The sequence below is a fragment of the Tenrec ecaudatus genome, chromosome 3 (genome assembly GCF_050624435.1).
Source record: "Tenrec ecaudatus isolate mTenEca1 chromosome 3, mTenEca1.hap1, whole genome shotgun sequence".
Classification (NCBI taxonomy): domain Eukaryota; kingdom Metazoa; phylum Chordata; class Mammalia; order Afrosoricida; family Tenrecidae; genus Tenrec; species Tenrec ecaudatus.
This window is the reverse complement of record NC_134532.1, coordinates 215,705,375-215,725,109: the sequence shown is the minus strand read 5'-3', so window position 1 is coordinate 215,725,109 and position 19,735 is coordinate 215,705,375. Positions and strand designations below refer to the sequence as shown.

The following is a 19,735-nucleotide window of genomic DNA, read 5'->3' as shown; positions in this document are numbered from 1 at the left end:
ACCAATAGACGGAAACCCAATGGAGCACCAGGTCTGATCCACAGCCGGTTGTGGGGCTTCGGCGGACAGAGCCGAGTTTCCTCCCGCTGTGCGTGGTGGGCTCTGAACAACACCAGGAGGGACACAACCCGGGTGCTCTACACTCAGACAGCATTGCGCTCTGGGACCTGAACCCAGTCCATACTGCCATCACCGAGTCGGAGGCCTGCAGTGTTGTTGTTGATGTTGCTGTCTGTTTGGATTTCACACAGAAGCCTGGAGTGAGGCTGAGGAGCAAGCAGGTCCATTCCATCGTCACCAGACAACTTGAAACCGGTCCGACGAGCACAGGTCCACGGAAGGGATAAAATAACAACCCCTGGAAACCCACGGGGATTAACAACCCCGCCCCGGGGAATCTCCTCCGGCCTGGACCAGGGGTGTGAATCGCCTGGCTACCACGCAGAATGCCTTGGAAAGTGGAATCTTGCAGATGCAGCTAGATGAAAGCTTAGCACCCTGTCGTGGGACCTGCCTATCATCCCTTTACATTTGTTCTAGTTTTTAACACTTTCTGCTTTCTTTTCGACTGAGTGTTTTATCTGTTTTACTTTGTTTTTTCTTGTTAGGTTGGCTTGTTTTTGTTTCCAGTGGGCGAATCTATAGAGACAGTGACTGGATGCAGGGCTCCTTTGGGGTCAGGCAGGGGAGCTTGGGGGGAGAGGGGGAGCTAATAATGCTAAGTACCAGAATGAAGACAGTGTTCTGAAACAGACGGTGGTGATGACTGTACTATTCTTCCTGGTGTGAGGGCCCTATTGAATTGAGTGATAGGTTAATTAGAGATCAATCAAATTGTGTGTGGGGTGGCGGGGTGGGGCGGAAACAAAACCAAATAACAGCCACTCGCGGCCTGCCAACCGCTTGTCTGGCTCGGCATTTGGCGTGTGGGGAAGCAGAGCATGGAAGTACAGTCCCTGCCCGCAAGGCACCCCGAGACCAGATGCCCAGGCATGTCCATCACGTGCACTGCATCCGGGCTGAGGAAGGCCACTCTAGTGATAAGGCCAGGGGCCTGCAGGAGCGCCGACGACAGGCTGCCTGGTTCCACAAAGCATCCGACTCCTGACCTTTGAAAGATGAGCAGCCGTGGCGTAAGCGGAGGTAGAGGGCAGGAGCGATGTTTTGGGGGAGGCCTCGCTCGCTCTCTGCTCTCAGTGCCGACTCGGAGGCTCTCTCTGAGCACATCTACACCCACCCAGCGCCAGTCCATCTGGACAACGGTGAGGTCCCCGTTGTGGCTACTGTGTCCGCCCAACACGCTGAGGAGTCGCCTGATTTCTGCTCACCCTCTACCAGGCTCAAAGGCAATGCGTCCACGTAGGTTTCTAAACGCAACTGGCATGCTTTGGGGTTGATCAGGTGGGGCTTCCTTGGGCCTGTGTGTCTCTGTGGTTTTCCCCGTCACCTCATTTCACCTCCCTGGCAGGTCTCTCTTCATTTATCTGCTCCCCACGCCACAGCAGCTGCCTCAGGCAAGCTCTTAGCTTTGCGCTGCTCATTCCACCTCCCAGAGTCGCCTCTCCTCTGCGCCCCTCCTTCAGAGACTCCCCCTCCGTGCCCAGGGGAAGATCCTGCAATCCCAATGGCAGCCTCCCTTCGGCAGGGGATATTCCTGGGGTCCCACACTGCGCAGCTGGGCAGCAGGAGGATCAGTGGTGCTCCAAAGCCCCCACGTCCAGCTGCTGCACCCCTGCCCACTCCTGTGACTCCGAGCAGCCCCCTCACTGGGGGTCCTGGCTGATGGATGAACTCGGAGGTTTAGAAAGCCAGGAGCTGAGGCCCATGGAGGCTTTGGGCTTGATGAGGGTGGACAGCCTTCTCAGGGAGTCTTCCAGACACGATGAAGTCCTTGGCACCCCAAATCCTGGAGCAACCACGAGGAAGCCGGGGTTGGTTCCTCTCAGTCCCCTATATCTGATGCATTTCAAAGGGGCTCGAACCTAAGAACGATTGTGAGGGTGACGCAGGACCCAGTCGTGCTTTGTCCTATTGTGCACAACCTTGTTATGAAATGGAACCAACTCTACGGCAACCAACAGCAGCAGCAGCAGCAGCAGCAGGAGGAGTGGGGGTGGGGAACCCATCTCCGATTCAGGCCTGGGCCTGCATGCAGGAGGGAGCGTCCCACAAGCCCCAGTGACCAGCGGTGAGGGAAGGGCGGCGCCTTACCCGGCCCACTGCAGAAGGAGGCGATGATGGCCAGGATGCACACGATGCTCAGGTAAGGGATCCAGGGGGCGCGGTCCTGCAGGAGAACAGCGTGGTGAGCAGGTGAGGAAGTGGCACCACCTCCACCCGTCGTTGGGATCTCGGACAGGTCACTCCACACCTCGGAGCCCCCCTTGCTGCTGCCATGGAACAGGGAATTTGATGATCCCCTGAGTCATTCCACCTGCTCGCTGGCCCTGCGAACCCTTCGGGGCAGTTCTACTCTGTCCTGTAGGGTCACGTCTGTCCTCACAGGTGGGAGCATGCACTGCCAGGGCCGCTCAAAACATGCAGCACGGCGCCCTGCTCACAGCAGGTGTGGCTGGGCAAATCCCACACGTTGGCAGAGGGCAATAGAAGTCCTTTCGAGGCGAATGTTGTTTTTATTTACTGGGGAAACTCCCACATTCCCAGCTCTGCCCTTCTGACAGGGCACGTGTGAAGTGAATCCACTTCAGTGAGCAGTTTGGGGAGGGGCTGCCCCTTGTCTTGGCCCAATAGGTGACATGATTCATGGAGAAAAGATCAAAGAGGTGAAGGACAAACGGTCAGGAGATCAAACGGTCTGTTGCTCTCGGTAAATCGGCTGCTTTAAAGTGTTGAAAGGCAAGGAGGTTACTTTGAGGACTAAGGTGAACCTGACTCCAGCCATGGTATTTCCCCGGGGTCTCATCCACATGTGAAACTTGGACTTTAAATCAGAAAGGCTGCCAAAGAATTGATGTGTTTGCACTCTGGTGCTGGGGAAGAATCTGGAATGTACCACAGGCTTCCAAAAGCACAAACAGATCTGTCTTGGGAGACGTATAGGCAGAATGCTCCTTAGAGGCAAGGCTGGTCAGATGATGCCTCAAATACTTTGGGCGTGTTGTCAGGAGAGACCAGTCCCGGGAGAAGGACATCGTGCTTAGTAAAGTGGAGGGCAGCAAAGGCGAGGAAGGCCCTTGGGGAGATGGATGGATACAGCGGCTTCAAAATGGGCTTGGGCAGAGGAAGCATGGTGAGGATGGGGCTGGACGGGCAGTGCTTCGTTCTCTTGTGCACTGGGTTGCTATGGGTTGCAATCGACTGACCAGTAGCTGAGAGCAACCACTACAAGCCCCTGTCTCAGGCTTACACTGGTGGCTCAGAAGTAGAATCCACCTTCCATGAGGGGAGATCCGCATTCGAAACCAGCCAGTGTAACTCATTCACGGGCACCACTGCCTGGCCCTGGAGGCTTTGCCTGCGGCGATGCTGCTGCTGACCAGGTTCCAGCAGAGCCTCCAATGAAGACAGACGGGGAGAAAAGGCTGGGGGTCTCTTTCTAAAACCCGCCCTCGAAGACCCCCTGGTCTGGTCCCAATGATCTGACCTGCAGCCCCGCGTGGGGCCGGCACAGGCCTGGGCAGCATTTTGTTCCTTTTTGCTGTGAGTCGGGGCGGATGCGATGACCCCGGACCACACAAGGCCACTTGTCTGGTGGGAGGGCAGGTGGCTCTCTGCTGAGCACGGAGGATGGTTAGCAGGCGAACTCCCATGTGACGAGTCGGGAGCGTGTTTGTTTCTAGCTCTGCCTCGGGGACCTCAACTTCACAGAAGGAAATCAATGCCCTTGTCTGAAGGGGTCATGCTCCAGGGGCTCCCCAATTTACAGACTCACTCACTCACTCACTCACTCACTCACTCACTCACTCACTCACTCACTCACTCAGCATTTGCTACAAGGCAGGGAAGCCCTAATGTTGCCATTGCGTCCCACCAGACCATCCTCCCAGGACCTCGTGCTACAGGGACGATTATGCCCCATTTAGAGGCGTGGCCTCGAGGAACTCAACAGATTGGGTGAGTTGCCAACAGTTTCACAGTGAGCACATGGTAAACCCGGGGCTCGGGCCCACGTAAGGCAGTCACAAATGTAACCAGGCCCACTGGGGCAGAACTAAGCCCCCGCTGCCTCCTGAGACCACAGCACCCTGGGCTGGCATGTGGGTGCAGAACAGGATGCCTTGGGGTCACCTGGAGCAAGCTCCTTGACTCCCACAGAGGCTCTGAGGGGGACCTGCTCATTAGTGGCGGGGACAAAATCAGAAGGCAAGTCTCTTGTCTCCTAGTCCAAGAACCCATTTCCAAAATCCTCTTCCCTGAAGACACCAGTGGACCTCAAGCTGAGACGCCCTTGGGAAACCCCATCAATGTGGGGGATCTGTAGACCGCAGGAGCTCCCTCACCCAAGGGGCCCCAACCGGGAAGCCAGCTACTGGCTGCCAGCACAGCTCCTCACCTGCAACGTCAGCGTGACGGTGACAATCCCGAAGAAGAGGGCCATGAGGCCGAAGCCTCCAATGAGGAGGGGTCTCCGTCCGAGGCGCTCAATGACCAGGCCCTGGATTGGGAGGGGGGCGGGGGGAAGAGAGAGAGCGTTATTCCACTGCTGGGAGCAAGCTGAAGGAGCATGGTGCTGGGGGTCGGTCAGCAATGGTCACAAAGGGAGGCCCCCTGGTGCAATGGGTTCTGTGCCGGGCTGCTAACTGAAAAGTCAGCTGTTTGAACCCACCAGTCACATCTGGGAAGAAAGACGAGGCTCATCTATGGGCTTGGACACGGCATGAGACAGTTCTACGCTGTGGCACAGGGTGCCTATGAGCCCGAATGGAGTTGACGGCACTGGGTCTGGTTTTGTTCACTAGTCAAGGTCAGCTGGGGCTTTGAGTCAGCCCAGCTTCTTATCCCACAGCTGCGGTCAGAGCAGCAATGGTACCAGGGAGAAAGCAAGAGAGAGAGGAGGAAGGATTGTTTGCGTTCCCCCGAGGCTCCAGCCTCGGGATCTGTAGATGAGAGAGGGGTGAGGCTCCGACTCACATCGGACACCTCATCAGGAAAGACCCAGCGCAAGGAGAGGGCATCACGGTTGGTGAAGCGGACAGTTGGCAAAGCCCAGGGAAATAAATCACCGACGAGATGTGTTGACACCTCTCATAACCACAATGGTGGACTCAATTATACTAACGACCGTCGGACGTTGCAGGACAGGGCCACGTTTGCTTCTGTTATATATAAGTTCACCGTGAGTTGGTGCCAACACACCTGTGTGTCAAGAGACTCACCTTTCCTCCACTCTCCCTTGTTAGGAGAGGACTTTCTATGATAGGGAGTATGGAAGAAGGAAGTGAGCAAGACTCTGTAGGCCCCGTCCCTCTCCACACCGCTGCATCAGAGCCAGCCTGCCGGTGGAAGGCCGGCGCTCTCCACTCTTCTAAGCCCCGTGCTGTCGACTTTACCTGGCAAGACCCCAGGGTAGGGGAGCAAGGGAAAGAAGGTTCTGTCACCTCCCCCTCCAGTGTGGCTGGGCGGGTTGCCACTGTATCAACTCATCTTGTCTATAGCCATCCTCTTTTTGCTGCCCCTCTATTTTACCAAGCATCATGGCCCTCTCTAGGGACTGGTCTTTCCTGACAACAGGAAAGTGAGACAGTGTCCTCATCCTTGCCTCTAAGAAGCATTCTGGCTTCTTACAACACATATTCTTTCTTTTGATAGTCTGTGGTATTTCCAATATTCCTCTCCAGCAGCTTAATTCAAATCCATGGATTCTTCTTTGGTCTTGCTTATTCAATGTCCAACTTTCACATACATACGAGGCAATCGACCGTATTGTGACTTCGCCCTCAAAGTAATCTCCTTGCTTTCCAACACTTTAAAGAGGTCTAATGCAATGACTTCTGATGCAAAGAGGTCGAACGCAATGCATCCTTTGATATCTTGACTGCTGCTTCTATGAGCACTAGTTGTGGGTCCACCCAAGACAAAATCCTTCATAAGTTCCACATTTTCTCCATTTTTCATGTTACCCAACGTCCCAGCTATGAGAATTCTGCTTTTCTTTATATTGACTTGTAATCCACACTAAAGACTGCAATCTTTGATCTCCTTGAGCAAGTACTTCAAGTCCTCCTCACTTTCAGCGAACAAGGTTGTGTCATCTGCATACCACCGATTGTTTATAAAGCTTCCTCCAATCCAGACACCACACTCTTTTTCATATAATCCAGCTTCTTTGATGATTTGGTAGAGATGGAATACAACCTTGAGCACACCTTTCCTGATTCTCTTGTTCTGTTCCCACATCTGCCTCTGCACCCATGTCAAAGTTCTGCAGGAGCACAGTGGAGTGTTCTGGATGTCCCATTCTTCTCCAGGCTGTGCATCGTTTGTTCTGGTCCACAGAGTTCAGTGCCTTAGCATAGTTAATAAGACCCAAGTAAACATCTCTCTGGTGGTCTCTGCTTTTCAACCAGGTTGGAAAGCATATATTAACAATGATGCTCCAGGCGCCACATCCTCCTCTGGATTCAGCTTGAGTTCTGGCAGCTCTCTGTTGCTGTACTGCTACAACTGACGATGGATGACCTTCACCAAAATTTTACCAGCATATAACGCGAACGATATTGTTTGATAATTTGCACATTCGATTGGGTCACTTTTGTTTAGAATGGGTCATGGTTGGGAATTTTGTCAACTAGGCACTCCCAGGCAAGGGTAGGAGTGGAGTCTAGCCCATCAATTGGGTCATAGCCTGATGACACCCCCTTGGTGTCATAATCTTTTTTGTGTGACAGTGAGAGAAACCGGGAACTGCCTCTTTGACTCGTTGCCTTCCTGCTTGCTGAGGCTCTGCATCTTCTAGGGGCAGCTCCATGTGGGCTGCCGGACCCCGAGAGCTGCTGGCACCCTGCTGTGTTTCCACCAACTTTGGGTCCACAGGACTCTGTGCCCACCGGCCTGTGATCTTCCTGCATCTCCCCTTGTCTGCCTGTGTCATCGGTCTGCAGCTGCGTGCGTCGAAGAGGGCCCGGCTTGCATCAGGCTATGGACTTGGATTGGGCTGGCTTAGGATGCCCTCTTGATATAAAATGACTTCTTGGTGTCCAGCTCCTTCCTTCCATGCATGCACGAGTGTCACTGGACTTGTGTCTAGACAACCCAGCCTAACAGGTATAAATGTGGTTCTCTTCCAATTGGTTGGCCAGGTAACAGTCTTTCAAATATCTCTGCTGATCCCGGCCTGGGGTCACAAGGTTCCACAGGCACCGGGCTGGCCTTAGTCTGAGGTGACTGTCACATTCCTGCACTTTGGTGGGCTTTCCTGACCTAGGCAAAGGCCCAGAGGGGCCCATTCCATGGCAAATACGAGTCTGCAGGGCCTCCTAGTGACCAGGAGAGGCATTTCTAGGCAGCACCTCCTCCAGCCCTGGTGTTTCTCCTCTTCAAACTGTCCTGTGTCCTGACCTCTCTCTGATCTCAGGCCTAGTCAGGCTCACAAATCCCTCCTTTATTACCTCGACAGAGAGCATGGCACTCCTCACATCTGGCTATCAGGGGACCAGTGCACAGGCAGCACCTGGAACTACCGACAGCCACGGCGCAGCGAGCCATGCTCTGCTTCCAACTGCCTGGCAAGCAAAGTACAAGGCGCAGGCTCAGAACATCCACCTGACGTCCCCGGGCTACCATCAGTGAGCCGAGAATAAAGACGCTTCATGTCCGTCAGCAGCACCCATGGTGGAGCCTCTCGGGCCCTGAATGTCTCTGCAGAGGAAGGCCATTCCCATGTGGGATTACGGAGACCTCAAGGAGCAAGTGGACAGGCACTTGGAAACAGTCCCCCAGGCCCTGTGGTTTCAGTTGCTCTCTGGGTTCCCGGGTCATAGGCAGGGCTGCATGGAGCCAACCCTGAGCTAGGATGCAGTCTGAACCAAGGAAGGGGAGTCACCAGAGGGGAGGGGCCCTAGAATGGAGAGTCACCATGACCTCAGAGGACTCCATTGTGACCTGCCCACCTAGGAGCGAAGTGGGTACAAAAGGCGGGTGCCAGAGCCTGACGTCTCACGGAGAAGGTGAACAGGTGCCCACGCTGCTGGCACTCCTGCTCCTTGCCCCTCCAATCTCCTTTTGGGGGAGGCTCCCCTCAGACACACATCAGATCTGTTCTGTGCCTCTGGCACAGCTCTGCAGTCGACACGCATGCGCCCCTCTCTGTGGCAAGGGAGGTTCTTCTGACACCCCCTTTGGGACTTCCTTCCTTTCCTGTCGTCTTAATGAAGTTTTGCTTTCTTCCATCGAGTCATCGGTCATCAGTGTTCAAGGTGTCAACTTTGTTCTTGAGATGGTCACTGCATTTAGGTAGGTGAGATATGTTTAAAGTCCAATTCTGGCTGTCGTCTGTCAGTCTGTCTCACCGGGGTGGCTTGCGGGTTGCTGTGATGGTGGAAGCCAGGTCACTGGTGTTTCAAATACCAGCCGGGTCACCCCCGGTGGACAGGTTTCAGCTGAGCTTCCAGACACAGAAGAAGGAGTCGGCTGCCCACCGTGAGGCATTCGCCCCTGAAAACCTCTGACAGACGGCGAGACATCGTCAGATGTAGTGCCAGGAAACGAGCCCCTCAGGCGGGAAGACAGCGTGCAAGCAGGGACGAGCTGCCTCCTCAAATTAGACTTGGCCATCATATGAACAGAGAGGAATATTGGAAGTACCACTGACTGCTAACAGGCCAACCAAGTCTGTCTTGGAGGAAGCATGGCCACGGGGCTCCTTAGAGGCAAGGCTGGTGAGACTTCATCTGACATACTTTGGACGTGTTGTCAGGAGAGACCAGTCCCCGGACATCGGACGTCGTGCTTGGTAAATAGAGGGGCGGCCAAGCAGAGGAAGGCCCTCAGCGAGATGGACTGACACCATGGCTGCAACAATGGGTTCAAGCATAGGAACAGCTGTGAGCCTTGCGCAGGGCATGCGTGTTGTGTGCTGTTGCTCGCAGCGCCGCTCTGCTTCGGAACCGGCTGTTGGCAGGAGCAGAGCGTCTCATCTTTTTCCTGTGGAGCAACTAGGGCTTTCAAACCCCTGTCCTTGTGGTCAGTATTCTAACATGTAACCCACTGCAACACCAGGGTGTACACCCGGGGGCGCGATGGCTGGCTCTCATGGTAATTCTATCCCCAGTCATTGGAGGGGAGGCCATGCCCGTTTCCATGGCGGCTGGACTGTTTACAGTGTACGTGAGTTCCAACATATCTGCACCCTCCCCAGCATGCGCTGCTTTCGGCTTCTCTGAACTGTAAGAGCATCAGTTCTGGGATGAGGCGGTACCTCATCGTCGTCTTGATTTACATCTCTCAGATGCCCAGTGACGGAGAACGTTTCTTCACCGGCTTTTCGGCCACCCATGCCATATCTTTGGGCACAGTGTTCGGCACTGTTTGGCTGCGATTCATGGCGTTTTCTGTGGATAATGCTTCAGACTGCCTCGCATACTTTAGACATGTCAACAGAGACCAGTCCCCAGAGAGGGACATCATGCTTGGTAAAGTAGAGGGGCGGCCCAAAAGAGGAAGGACTTCCACAAGGTGGATGGACACAGGGCCTGCAACAAATGGGCTCAAACCTAACGACCAGGGTGAGCAGGTTGCAGGGCAGGGCAGTGTTCCCTCTGTGGTAGGTGGGGTTCCCGTGAGTGAGAACCAACTCCCCAGCACCCAACCACACTCAGGAGCATCCCTCCCTCGTAAGTGGACAGGTGAGTGGGGAGACCACAGATGTATGCCTATGTGGCCACGCACACTTATTTACACGTTAGAACAACTCTATAAGGCTTCCCACCCGTAGCAGTGGTCCAAGTGCCTGAGCGCTGCAGGGGGAGTGGAGACACTGGATCGAGATGCAGCCCAGCCTGGTCAGTACGCTGGCCTCCCATAGCTGTCCCATGCTGGCACTCGGTGCTGTACCAGGGGCGAGGGGGCCCTGCGAGACTCAGGGTAGTGACCGTCCACAAAGACATTGGAGGATTGCCAAAGCTTTCATGCACGGGGGGAAAGGAGGAAGAAACGGTGCTCTGGATTCTCACTGACTCAGCTCTCTGTGTCGCAAAGAAAATGGCAGAGCACCAGGGAAGGTCCAGATTTCCCTATTCAAACTGCTAGTGACTGCATCCTCGGTCCTCCTCTTCTTCCTCTTCCTCATCCTCTTCTTGAATTGAGAGAAGCCTTCCAGAGCAGATGCCTAGTTTTATAGTCAGAAATCCATACACATTTTGTTTCACCTCAATCATTGCAGTCCCCATCTCTGCTTTCATGAACTCCCCCAACTTCCCCCAAAAAGGCGCTGGGGTCACCATGATCAGAGCAGACTTGACAACAACAACAAATCTCCCTACTTCTCCTCTGGTGGTGGCAGTGGGCACCCTGCAGGCTTCCAGGGGCACCCTCCGTCCCAGACAGCAGCAGACTGTTGCTAGGCTGAATAATCTGTGAGCCTGACTCCCATTCGCCTGGATCGGCACAAGCAGTGAACCTACTCTTCTCAATGGCCTCGTGTCCCACAGAGCATCCCCCCCCCCACACACACACACATGTGATGTGGCCTTTCATGCTCAGCCCGAGTCGAAAGGCCCTCCCTGGATACTCTCTCACCAGAAAATTAATGCGCAAAAAAAAAAAATCAATCGATTTGGACCACCGGCTGTTTCCACAAGATGTAATTACTTACAGCAGCCCACGCTGATGAGGGTACCCAGACATCAAATGAACAAAGATCTCTTTCCCAGGTCAATTTTATTAAGCCCCATAGGCATTTTAATAGACTGTCAAAAATCTCATAAAGAAAGAAGAAGAAAAAAAGGAAGTCCTGTTGATAGGCAATTACCTCAAGGGATTGATGAATGAGTATAAGGGCAATAAAAATGTTGGGAAGGGCAAAAGATTTACTGAATGGTGACTCTGTCTACACTTTGAGTTTCGCTTCCACCACAAGCATTATCAGGTGGCGGATGTCTCTCTGGAAGCTGCTGTCACAATTTTTTACAGACTTGGTGCTTTGAAAGAAAACAAATTGATCATCTTAGACGGCTGCAAGTCAGATGTCAAAATTTTCTCCTGGGGGGAGAATCCAGGTGCAGGCAGAGCTGGTTTCCTTCGGGAGGCTTTGGGAAGAATCCATTCCCTTGTCCTTTCTCCTCAGGAGAAAGCCTGCGCTGCTTGGAAAACCCACAGGCGTCGCTGTGAGTCAGCATTGACTCGACGGCGGTGGGCGAGAGCCTCCATTCCTTGGCTGGGAGCCTCTTCCTCCAACAACGGCATCACTGCCTCCTGATCTGATCATCACATTCCCTTCTCTGACTCGGACCACACTGTCTCCCTCTCTGACTCATAAACTCCCTTGCGATTCTCTCCCTCTCACACAATCTGCCTATCTCGAGATCCTTAACGGAATCCCATCTACAAACCTCCCCTTTGCAACATGTGGTCGTTTCTTTTATGTGCCAACTTGGATAAGCTCTTGTGGTAGCTACATAATCTGTTGTCAAATGGAGACGATTAAGAGTGAAGGAGTGGAGTTTATCCTGTCAATCAGGTCACAGCTGATGACCTCATGTGAAGGCACCAAGGAAATAAATAGCTTGCTGGAGGTGGGATGTACACTCACTTCCCTTTGAGACATTACGGACAATGAGCCACAAGGAGGCACACTGATGGCAGCCAGGGCCCTGGAGATGGAGGAGCCACATGGAGACCCCTGTCAGTGCCGAGATGCTTACACCATCATTGGATCCACAGGACTTTCCACCCACTGGCCTGTGATCTTCCTGCATTTGGCATCATTGCATGTGTTGTGTGAGTCTGAAGAGGAATTCAAGGATTGGTGTCAGACATATGGGTTAATATCAGACTTATGGATTTGATCTGGGCTGGAATGCTTTCTCAATATTCAATTGCTCTTGTCTATAAATGTATTATATACATATGAGTGTCTATGAGTTTGTTTCTCTAGTCTACTCAGACTAACACAGCTATATCCACCACCATTGAGTCAATTCTGACTCAAAGTTACCCTATAGGGCAGAGGAGAGCTGCCCCTAGGGTATCCCAGACTGCAAAAAATTATGGGGCCTGTCAACCTCATCTTTCTCCTGACTATTGGCTGGTGGTTTGAACCACTAACCTCGTGGATAGCAGTCCAAAGCTTACTCAACACCATCAGCATGTGTATTAGGGTATAGGAAATAGGGATGGGCTAATGAATCCAGTTATTGCACTGAATTATACATGTAGAAATTGATTTTGAGCATGCTTGTGTATAATTTTGCCACAATTTAAAAAAGTAATTTTATGCATAACAATAAGGAAGAATAAAATGTTCTAAAATTGATTGTGGTGATGATTGTGCAACCCTTCTTGTGATGATTGAACTATTGAATTGCATGATATGTGGATGAAGTGTCAATAAAACTGTTAAAAAGAAAAGAATCCAGTTACTCAACCAAATCCTAATCCAAGTGTTTCTGTGAAGATAGTTGTAGATGTGAACATGCCCAGTCAACTGACCGTAAACAAGATATTTGTTAGGTACCATCGAGTCACTTACAACTCATAGTGATTTTGCCAGCTTGGGTCATCTAGAGAAGCAAAACCAGTGGCACGTGTATGTGTGTGTGTGTGTGTGTGTGTGTGTGTATCAAGATATTTATACCAAGAAACAGATTACATATTTGTAGAAGTAGGTAAGTTCATCAGTTCAAGTCCCCTGGCCAAATGGAGCTGAAGCCTCCTTTGATGCATGCAGCTGCAGAAGGTGACCAACAGGAAGCAGGGAGATGAAAGAGGAGAGCCATAGGCTGGCGGAGGCAGAGGGAAATGGATCCGAATTTGGCAGAAGGAAGCCAAGGTTTGCAGTCTGCTGAAGGCTCCTGTGAGAGTTTGGCTCTTCTTAGGCTCTCTCTCTCAGACAAAAACTCACACGTCCATGGAGGAGTCATCAGACCTGATTGATAGGTTGTCTAGTTGACATGAATGCTAACCATCCCAGTGATCCTCTGTACAACAGAACATAACACTGTTCATTCCTGGGCCGTTCCACCATCTCTGCTACATTTGAGCCACAGAGTCAATTCACCTATTAGAGGTCTTCTTCTTGTTCGATGACCCTCTACTTTATTGATCATAGCTTCCTTCCCCAGGGACCAGTCACTCTTGATAACATGCCCCAAGGATGTGAGATGGACTCTTGCCATCCTCACTTCTCAGGAACATCAGGCTGTATATATATATATATATATATATATATATATATATATATATATATATATATATATATATATATATATATATATATATATTCCAAGACGGATGTATTTGTTCTGGCAGTCCATGGTACATTCATAATTCAGATGTATCAGCCCTTCTCTGGTCCTGTTTACTCACCATCCAGTTTCCACGTGTATATGAAATGATTGAAAATGTCATGCCTCAGGCCAAGCCCCATCTCCTACAGACTCAAAATATGACACCATTTATTTAGCTAGGCATCTCCCCAATTTGGTCACAATAACCATGTCCTATAGGGCCCTAATTCCCTTGTACTTACTGAGAACATAGATTTTCAATAAATGGCTGAACAACAAAATGAGATAGACAAGACCCAGAACCAGGCAGCACGATCATAAAGATGGTATAGAACCCAGCAATGTTTTGTTCTGTTAGACATTGGGCCTGGATTAGTTTTTTTTAAGTTATGGCACGGGAGGTTGGGCGCTATTAATAATGAGGACAAGAAAGAAGATGTTCCGAAAGGGATTGTAGCAATGATTGCACAACTCTTTTAATGTTTAAATTATTAAATGTGTGATATGAATTATCTGTCAAAACAACTGTTAGAATGAAAAAGAACTTAACAGAAAAAGAAGGGGGAACCGAAGCTCAGAGAGAGGGCGTGCTGGCAAACAGCGAAGACACAGCAGAGCCAGGATTCAAGCCCAGTTTGGTCTTGCTACAGAAACTGGGACTAAGCCCACCAGGTTCTAGAGAGCGCCACCTCTGTCCTGCAGGATGTCTGGTGGGCTTCAAAAGCCAACTTGTTGGTTAACAGCTGAGTTCTCAACTACTGGGCCACCAGGGCTCCATGAAATGACACTTGTTGCCCTTGCTGTTAGTTTCCACAGAGTTGGCTCTTACTCATTCTACGTGCAGTAGCACAAAGCACTGCCTTGTGCTGCACCATGCACCAAGACTGGTGTGTGAGCCCGTTGCTGCGGCCAATGCGTCCCATGCTCATCGGGAAGAAGAACATAGAAGTGATTCACCTCTAGACGGGAAAGTGGTCAGCGATACACTGCGTGCTGAGCCCCAAAGACTTAGGTGGTTTGGACTAACTAATGGGCCTTCCAAGACATGCCTGTTCTTCGCCCAGGTCCCGGAAGTTCACTTACAGAGAAGATGGCCGCCAACGTCTCAATGCCGCCTGTGCTCAGGGTGATGTACGGAATCTTTCCTGGAGGGATCCCAGCCGTTTGGAAGATGCTGTTGGTGTAGAACCAAATCTGTATTACAGGGGGGAAAAGGAAAGGCAGGGTCAACGGGAGGCATCTATTTCCTAAAAGAAATGTAGGTAGCAGGTGGTCTCTGAAATTCATGACTAAATCCAGAATCACAGGATGGAGCTGTACTGGCGTAGACAAATACTCGGCCCCCACCTCGTTACTCCCAATAAAGCAGCAGTGTGCCTAGCAGGAGGCTTTATTTCCCAGCTTCCCTTGCAGCAAGGAGTGACAGTGAGGTAAGAAGGAGAATGGTGGTAGGACTTCCGGGAAGTCTCCATAGTTTCATCCCTTTTGCCCCCTTTTCTGTGTGGGTCAGGATGCTGAATGTAGTGGTTGGAGTTCCAGGAGCTCTCCTGCATCCCTCGAGGCCCTTCCACAAGTCAGTTCACTGCCATCTGCCGTGAAAGAGCCGTCCCAAACCTACAACGGGGAGAATGTCAATGATGGGCCCTGGCATCGCAGTGTGCAGCCTGCACCACCGTGTGCAGTGCCCCTGCCTCAGGGTGGAAGCAAGGCATCTGCTTCGATGGTGGAGCAGAAGTTGGAAATTAGAAGTTGTGTACCGAAGTTATAGGGTGATTCCATAACTACTTATACAACCTAGGAGATGTGGGGGAGTTTTGAAGACTGGGGTGTACCTGACCCCACCCATGGTCTTTTCAATGGCCGTTGAATAAGGAAGCTAGAGGAAGAATGGATGCATGTGAATTAGGAGAGGCCAGTCCTGGAGAGGGGCATCTTGCTTGGTAAAGTAGAGGGGCAGCAAACAAGGAGGACGGCCCTCGGCAGGATGGATTGACACAGTGACTGCCACTGTAGGCTCCAACAGAAGAGCCCTGGGAGGCCGTTTCATTCTGCTGTACATGGGTCTCGGCGAGTCAGAACCGACTCAACGGCATTTAACGTTAATGATGCCAAGGAGAGCAACGGGCATGTATTGGGTTTGTCCTGAGTAAACCAAGAAGCATGGTGCCTCCCGGTAATGTCCATGGGGCTGCTGTCTCAGCCCTTCCCACTTAGGTGGAAACGTCCCATCTTCTGGTTGACGATGGGGATTTCTAACCCACCAGGCCAAGTTTAACGCCATGGTCATCGGTACCAGCTGATGACTGAGTAGGAATTTGGAAACTGGCTCCGTCTAAAACCAGCTGTGTGACCGACCTCGGGTCATCCGCTCCACCCTCCTGAGAGACGCCGCCTCTCCAGACCAAGGAGCAATCTCTTCGACTCTTCTTATCTCACGAGATGCCGGTAACCAGGTAACCAAGGTCGAGGCGTTGCAATTGAGGTTTGGGCTCATACATTACTGAGGAATGATTTCTGCCATCTCCCCTGTCCCAGTCATTTCCTTAACCTGAAGTGTGTGCCCCAAAGTCATGCCAGTTGGTCCCTGTTTACCTGGAGTAACAGGAAGCAGGGAAAGTGGGAACTCTCTTCTTTAATTTAATAATGTGGTTGATCTTATTTGTGGTTGAGGTTGGAGATTACACGAAGTAGCACGTCTACTAATCAACAGTCCCTCATGGAGCACATTCTTTGAGTTGTGTGGTCGTCCTCAGCCGCCTCTTCCACATTGTCCTGCTCCTACGAGCACAAACTCCTTGTCCCTCAAGGCTCCTGTTGAATTGTCTCTGTGAGCAACCCCTCTCTTTGACATGGGAACAGAAGAACCAGAAGGTGTCCAGCGGAGACCACGAGAGAGCGTTTTGATCAAAGATTCTGTAGAAGAATCCTGCTCAAAAAGGGGCAAATGTAGAAGGGAACTTCAGATGCTCACAGAATCCAGATTTTTCAGGAGTCCCTGAGGCTATGGAAGGCCCCCAATCCTTACCCTGGGATAACTGGGAAATCCCCACAATTGTTCCTATGGCTGAGTCCATTGTTGTAGCTACTGTCAATTCATCTAGTCAAGGGCCTTTTTCTCCTCCGCCCCTCGACTTCACCAAGCATGACGTCCTTCTCCAGGGACTGGTCTCTCCTGACAACACACCCAAAGTATGTGAGATGAAGTCTCACTGTCCTTGCCTCTAAGGAACACTTTGGACATACTTCTTCCCAAACAGATGTGCTTGTTCTCTTGGCAGTCCATGTACTTTCCGTGTTCTTCTCCGGCACCACCGTTCAATGCATCCATTCTTCTTCCGTCTTCCTTATTCAATGTCCAATATTCGCACGCACAGGAGGTGATTGAAAGTGCCATGGCGTGGGCCAGGCACACTTAATGGGGGAAGAATCACTTGGACGAGGAGGAGGAGGATGATGGCACAACTCAGAGCATGCAATTAATGCCGCTGACTTCTACATGCAGGGAGTGTTGACTTGGTGTATGATCTGCTGCGTATAATCTCAGCAACATATACACTAATAAATCACTCAGTATAAAACAGAGCTTACTGAATGACAAAACAGTGTTTTACTCATTCTGAATAATGTTTCCAAGGTTCATTTATGCTGTGGCAAGTATCAGGATTTTATATTTCCTCACCCCAAACTAAAACCAAACTCCTGGCTGTCAAGCAAATGTCTAGGACAGAGTAGAGTCGATCCCAGGGCCGCTAAGGCTGCGATCTCTATGGAAGCAGATTGCCACGTCTTTCTTCAGGGGAGCTGCTGGTAGATTCGGAGTCCTTAGCCACTGCACTATCGGGCGCCATCAGTATTGTTTATAGCTGTGTAATATTCCATTGTATGCAGATGACTCTGCGTGTTTTTCTGCTCATATGTTGATGGAAATTAGGCTGTTTCCACCTTTTGGCTGTTGTAAATAATTGCAATGGACATTGGTGTATAAACATCTGCTCGCATTCCTGCCACGAATTCTTTTGGATATACCTAGGTGTGCAATAATAGGGTTCCTGGTGCCTTAGTGGTTCCCAGTTCGGCTGTAATCTGTAAGGTCAGCAGTTCGAAACTACCATCTGCTCCATGGCAAAAAGATGGGGGTTTCAACTGCTAAACAGTTACAGCTTCGGTAACTCACAGGGCCATCTCTGCCCTGCCCTCTACATTTGCCGTGAGTCGCCATCGACGAGATGACAGTGAGTTTGCTTGTTCGCTTTGGGTGGCAGAGGGGTTATGCGTTGGGCTGCTAATCTCAAGGTCAGCAATTTGAAACCACCAGCTGCACCTCAGGACAAAGACGGGGCTTTCTCTTCCCCTAAAGAGTTATCGTCTTGGAAACTCCATAGGGGCAGTTTTGCCCTGTCCTATAGGGTCCCTATGAGTCAGCGCGAACTTGATGGCAGTGAAGGAGGAGCAGAGGTGCTGGCTCCTGTGGCAGTTTTATGTTCAACTTCTTCAGAAACCCCCCAATTGTTTTCCACAGTAGTTGCACCGTGTCACGCTCCCACTAGCAATAGATGGTGGTTACAGTTTCCCCACACCCTCTTGTTTTGAAGAGAACTTTGGGAAGTGGAGTCTGTCTTAATCCTCACCCAAATGTATCCGTGTAAATAGCCAAGGGTCTCCCAGCCCCTTTCATACCATCCCTGCCCTGGTGCCTCCAGGTAAACCTTCAAGGTGGGCCTTTGACCTCTGGGGCTGCGCACGGCCTTGCCGCAGTATCACCTGCCCTGCCCACTCAAGGCCCAGAACAGAGCCTTCCAGCCGCGGGGGCCTCTCAGGGAGAGTGTTCCGTGGATGCTGCGTTCCGGCCTCATGATTCTCAGAATAACCGGAAAGTCTCTTCACACACGACTCCCCCTCCTCCTGTTCCAATTCTTGGAGCAATGCTGCCTTGGGCCTTCCTGGAGGGCTTAGATTTGCGTGAAGAGAGTCATCTGGCATAAAATGACATTCCCACTGAGTGACAGCCGTACTTGTAAATGAATGCTTCCATGGGCAGAACGACATCAGCTCTCACACCATCCCCCAGCCCACCTTCTCCAGGGAAGTTCTTCCTGGGCCGGCCCTGATCTGAGGGAAGGGCAGACGTCACACGGATGACCAGTCTTTTCTTGATTAGATGAAGGAAGCTATTTTTGCCCCTGAATCGTTTTAAAGAGCAGGGCTGTGACAGGCAGTGCCATGAATCAGCGGAGGTCATGCCGATGCAGGATGGATCAGAAACCTCATCATTTCTGAGTTCTGCAAGGAGCAACATCGAGACCGGGTGGTACTCTCTCACCACCCTTAGTCCATCTGTATGCTGAGACATTCATCCGTGAAGCCTTCCTCAGGACTGGAGGAAGGCTCATGACCATCGCGTGACCCACAGGTGACACAACCTTGCTGACTTGCTGTAGGGAGCAGCTTTCCTGATGGGGTGCAAAGACTCCAGCCTGCAGAGTGGATCCCATCTCAACAGACAGAAAGTGAAACTTCACACAACTGGATCAATGAGCAGCACCAAGCTGCCTGGAGGAAAGGCTGACATTCGCCAGCATTTCATTTTGCTTGGCTTCCCCGTCAATACCCATGAGAGCAGCAGTCAGGAAGTGAAGTGACACATTGCGCCGGGCGAATGTGCTGCACAGACCTCTTCAAAGGGCCGAAGAGCCAAGACCCCACGTGGTGGACTAAGGGACTCCACACTCAACCCGTGGTATTTCCTTTGCCGCATATGCACGCAAAGGCTGCACAGCAAACAGGGAAGGCTGGAGAAGAATGGGGTTCCCAACAACATATGAAAGTTACTCCAACTGCTAGGAGAATACACAAATCTGCCTTGCAAGAAGTACGGCCGGAGGGCTCTTTGGAAAGGAGGATGGTGAGATTTCATCTCACATCCTTTGGGCCTGTTATCAGGAGGGGTCGGTCCCTGGAGAAGGACCCCGTGCTTGATGAAGTGGAGGGTCAATGAAGGAGAGAAGACCCTCAATGAGATGGACCGGCTCAGTGGCTGCGACAGTGGGTTCCAAGGTGGCAGCCATTGTGAGGATGCTGCAAGCCGAGGTGGTGTTCTGTCCTGTGGTACATACGGTCCCCAAACAGCAATGCAGTGTAGAGTGCTGGCAGTGCAGTGGTTACACGTTGGCAGTTCAAAGCCACCAGCAGCTCCATAGGAGAAAGACTGGGCTTTCTACGCCTATAAACAGTTACACTCTCAGAAACCCACAAGGGGTTGCTATGAGTCAACCTTGACTCGATGCCAGTGAGTTGTTTGGGGTTTTTGAGAAGGCCAACAATAAATAGACAGG

The 19,735-nt window shown here is 51.4% G+C and overlaps 1 protein-coding gene across 1 annotated transcript in view; it reads right to left on the bottom strand.

Moving 5' to 3' along the window:
- Positions 1 to 19,735, bottom strand: part of SLC2A9 (solute carrier family 2 member 9) — a 126,591-nt gene that overhangs the window by 32,970 nt on the left and 73,886 nt on the right. The window contains exons 8-10 of the mRNA XM_075545028.1: positions 14,487 to 14,597; positions 4,514 to 4,615; positions 2,212 to 2,287 (exon numbers count right to left, since the gene is read on the bottom strand). Coding sequence (XP_075401143.1) covers positions 2,212 to 2,287; positions 4,514 to 4,615; positions 14,487 to 14,597 — 289 coding nt within the window. The remainder of the gene's footprint in view (positions 1 to 2,211; positions 2,288 to 4,513; positions 4,616 to 14,486; positions 14,598 to 19,735) is intronic.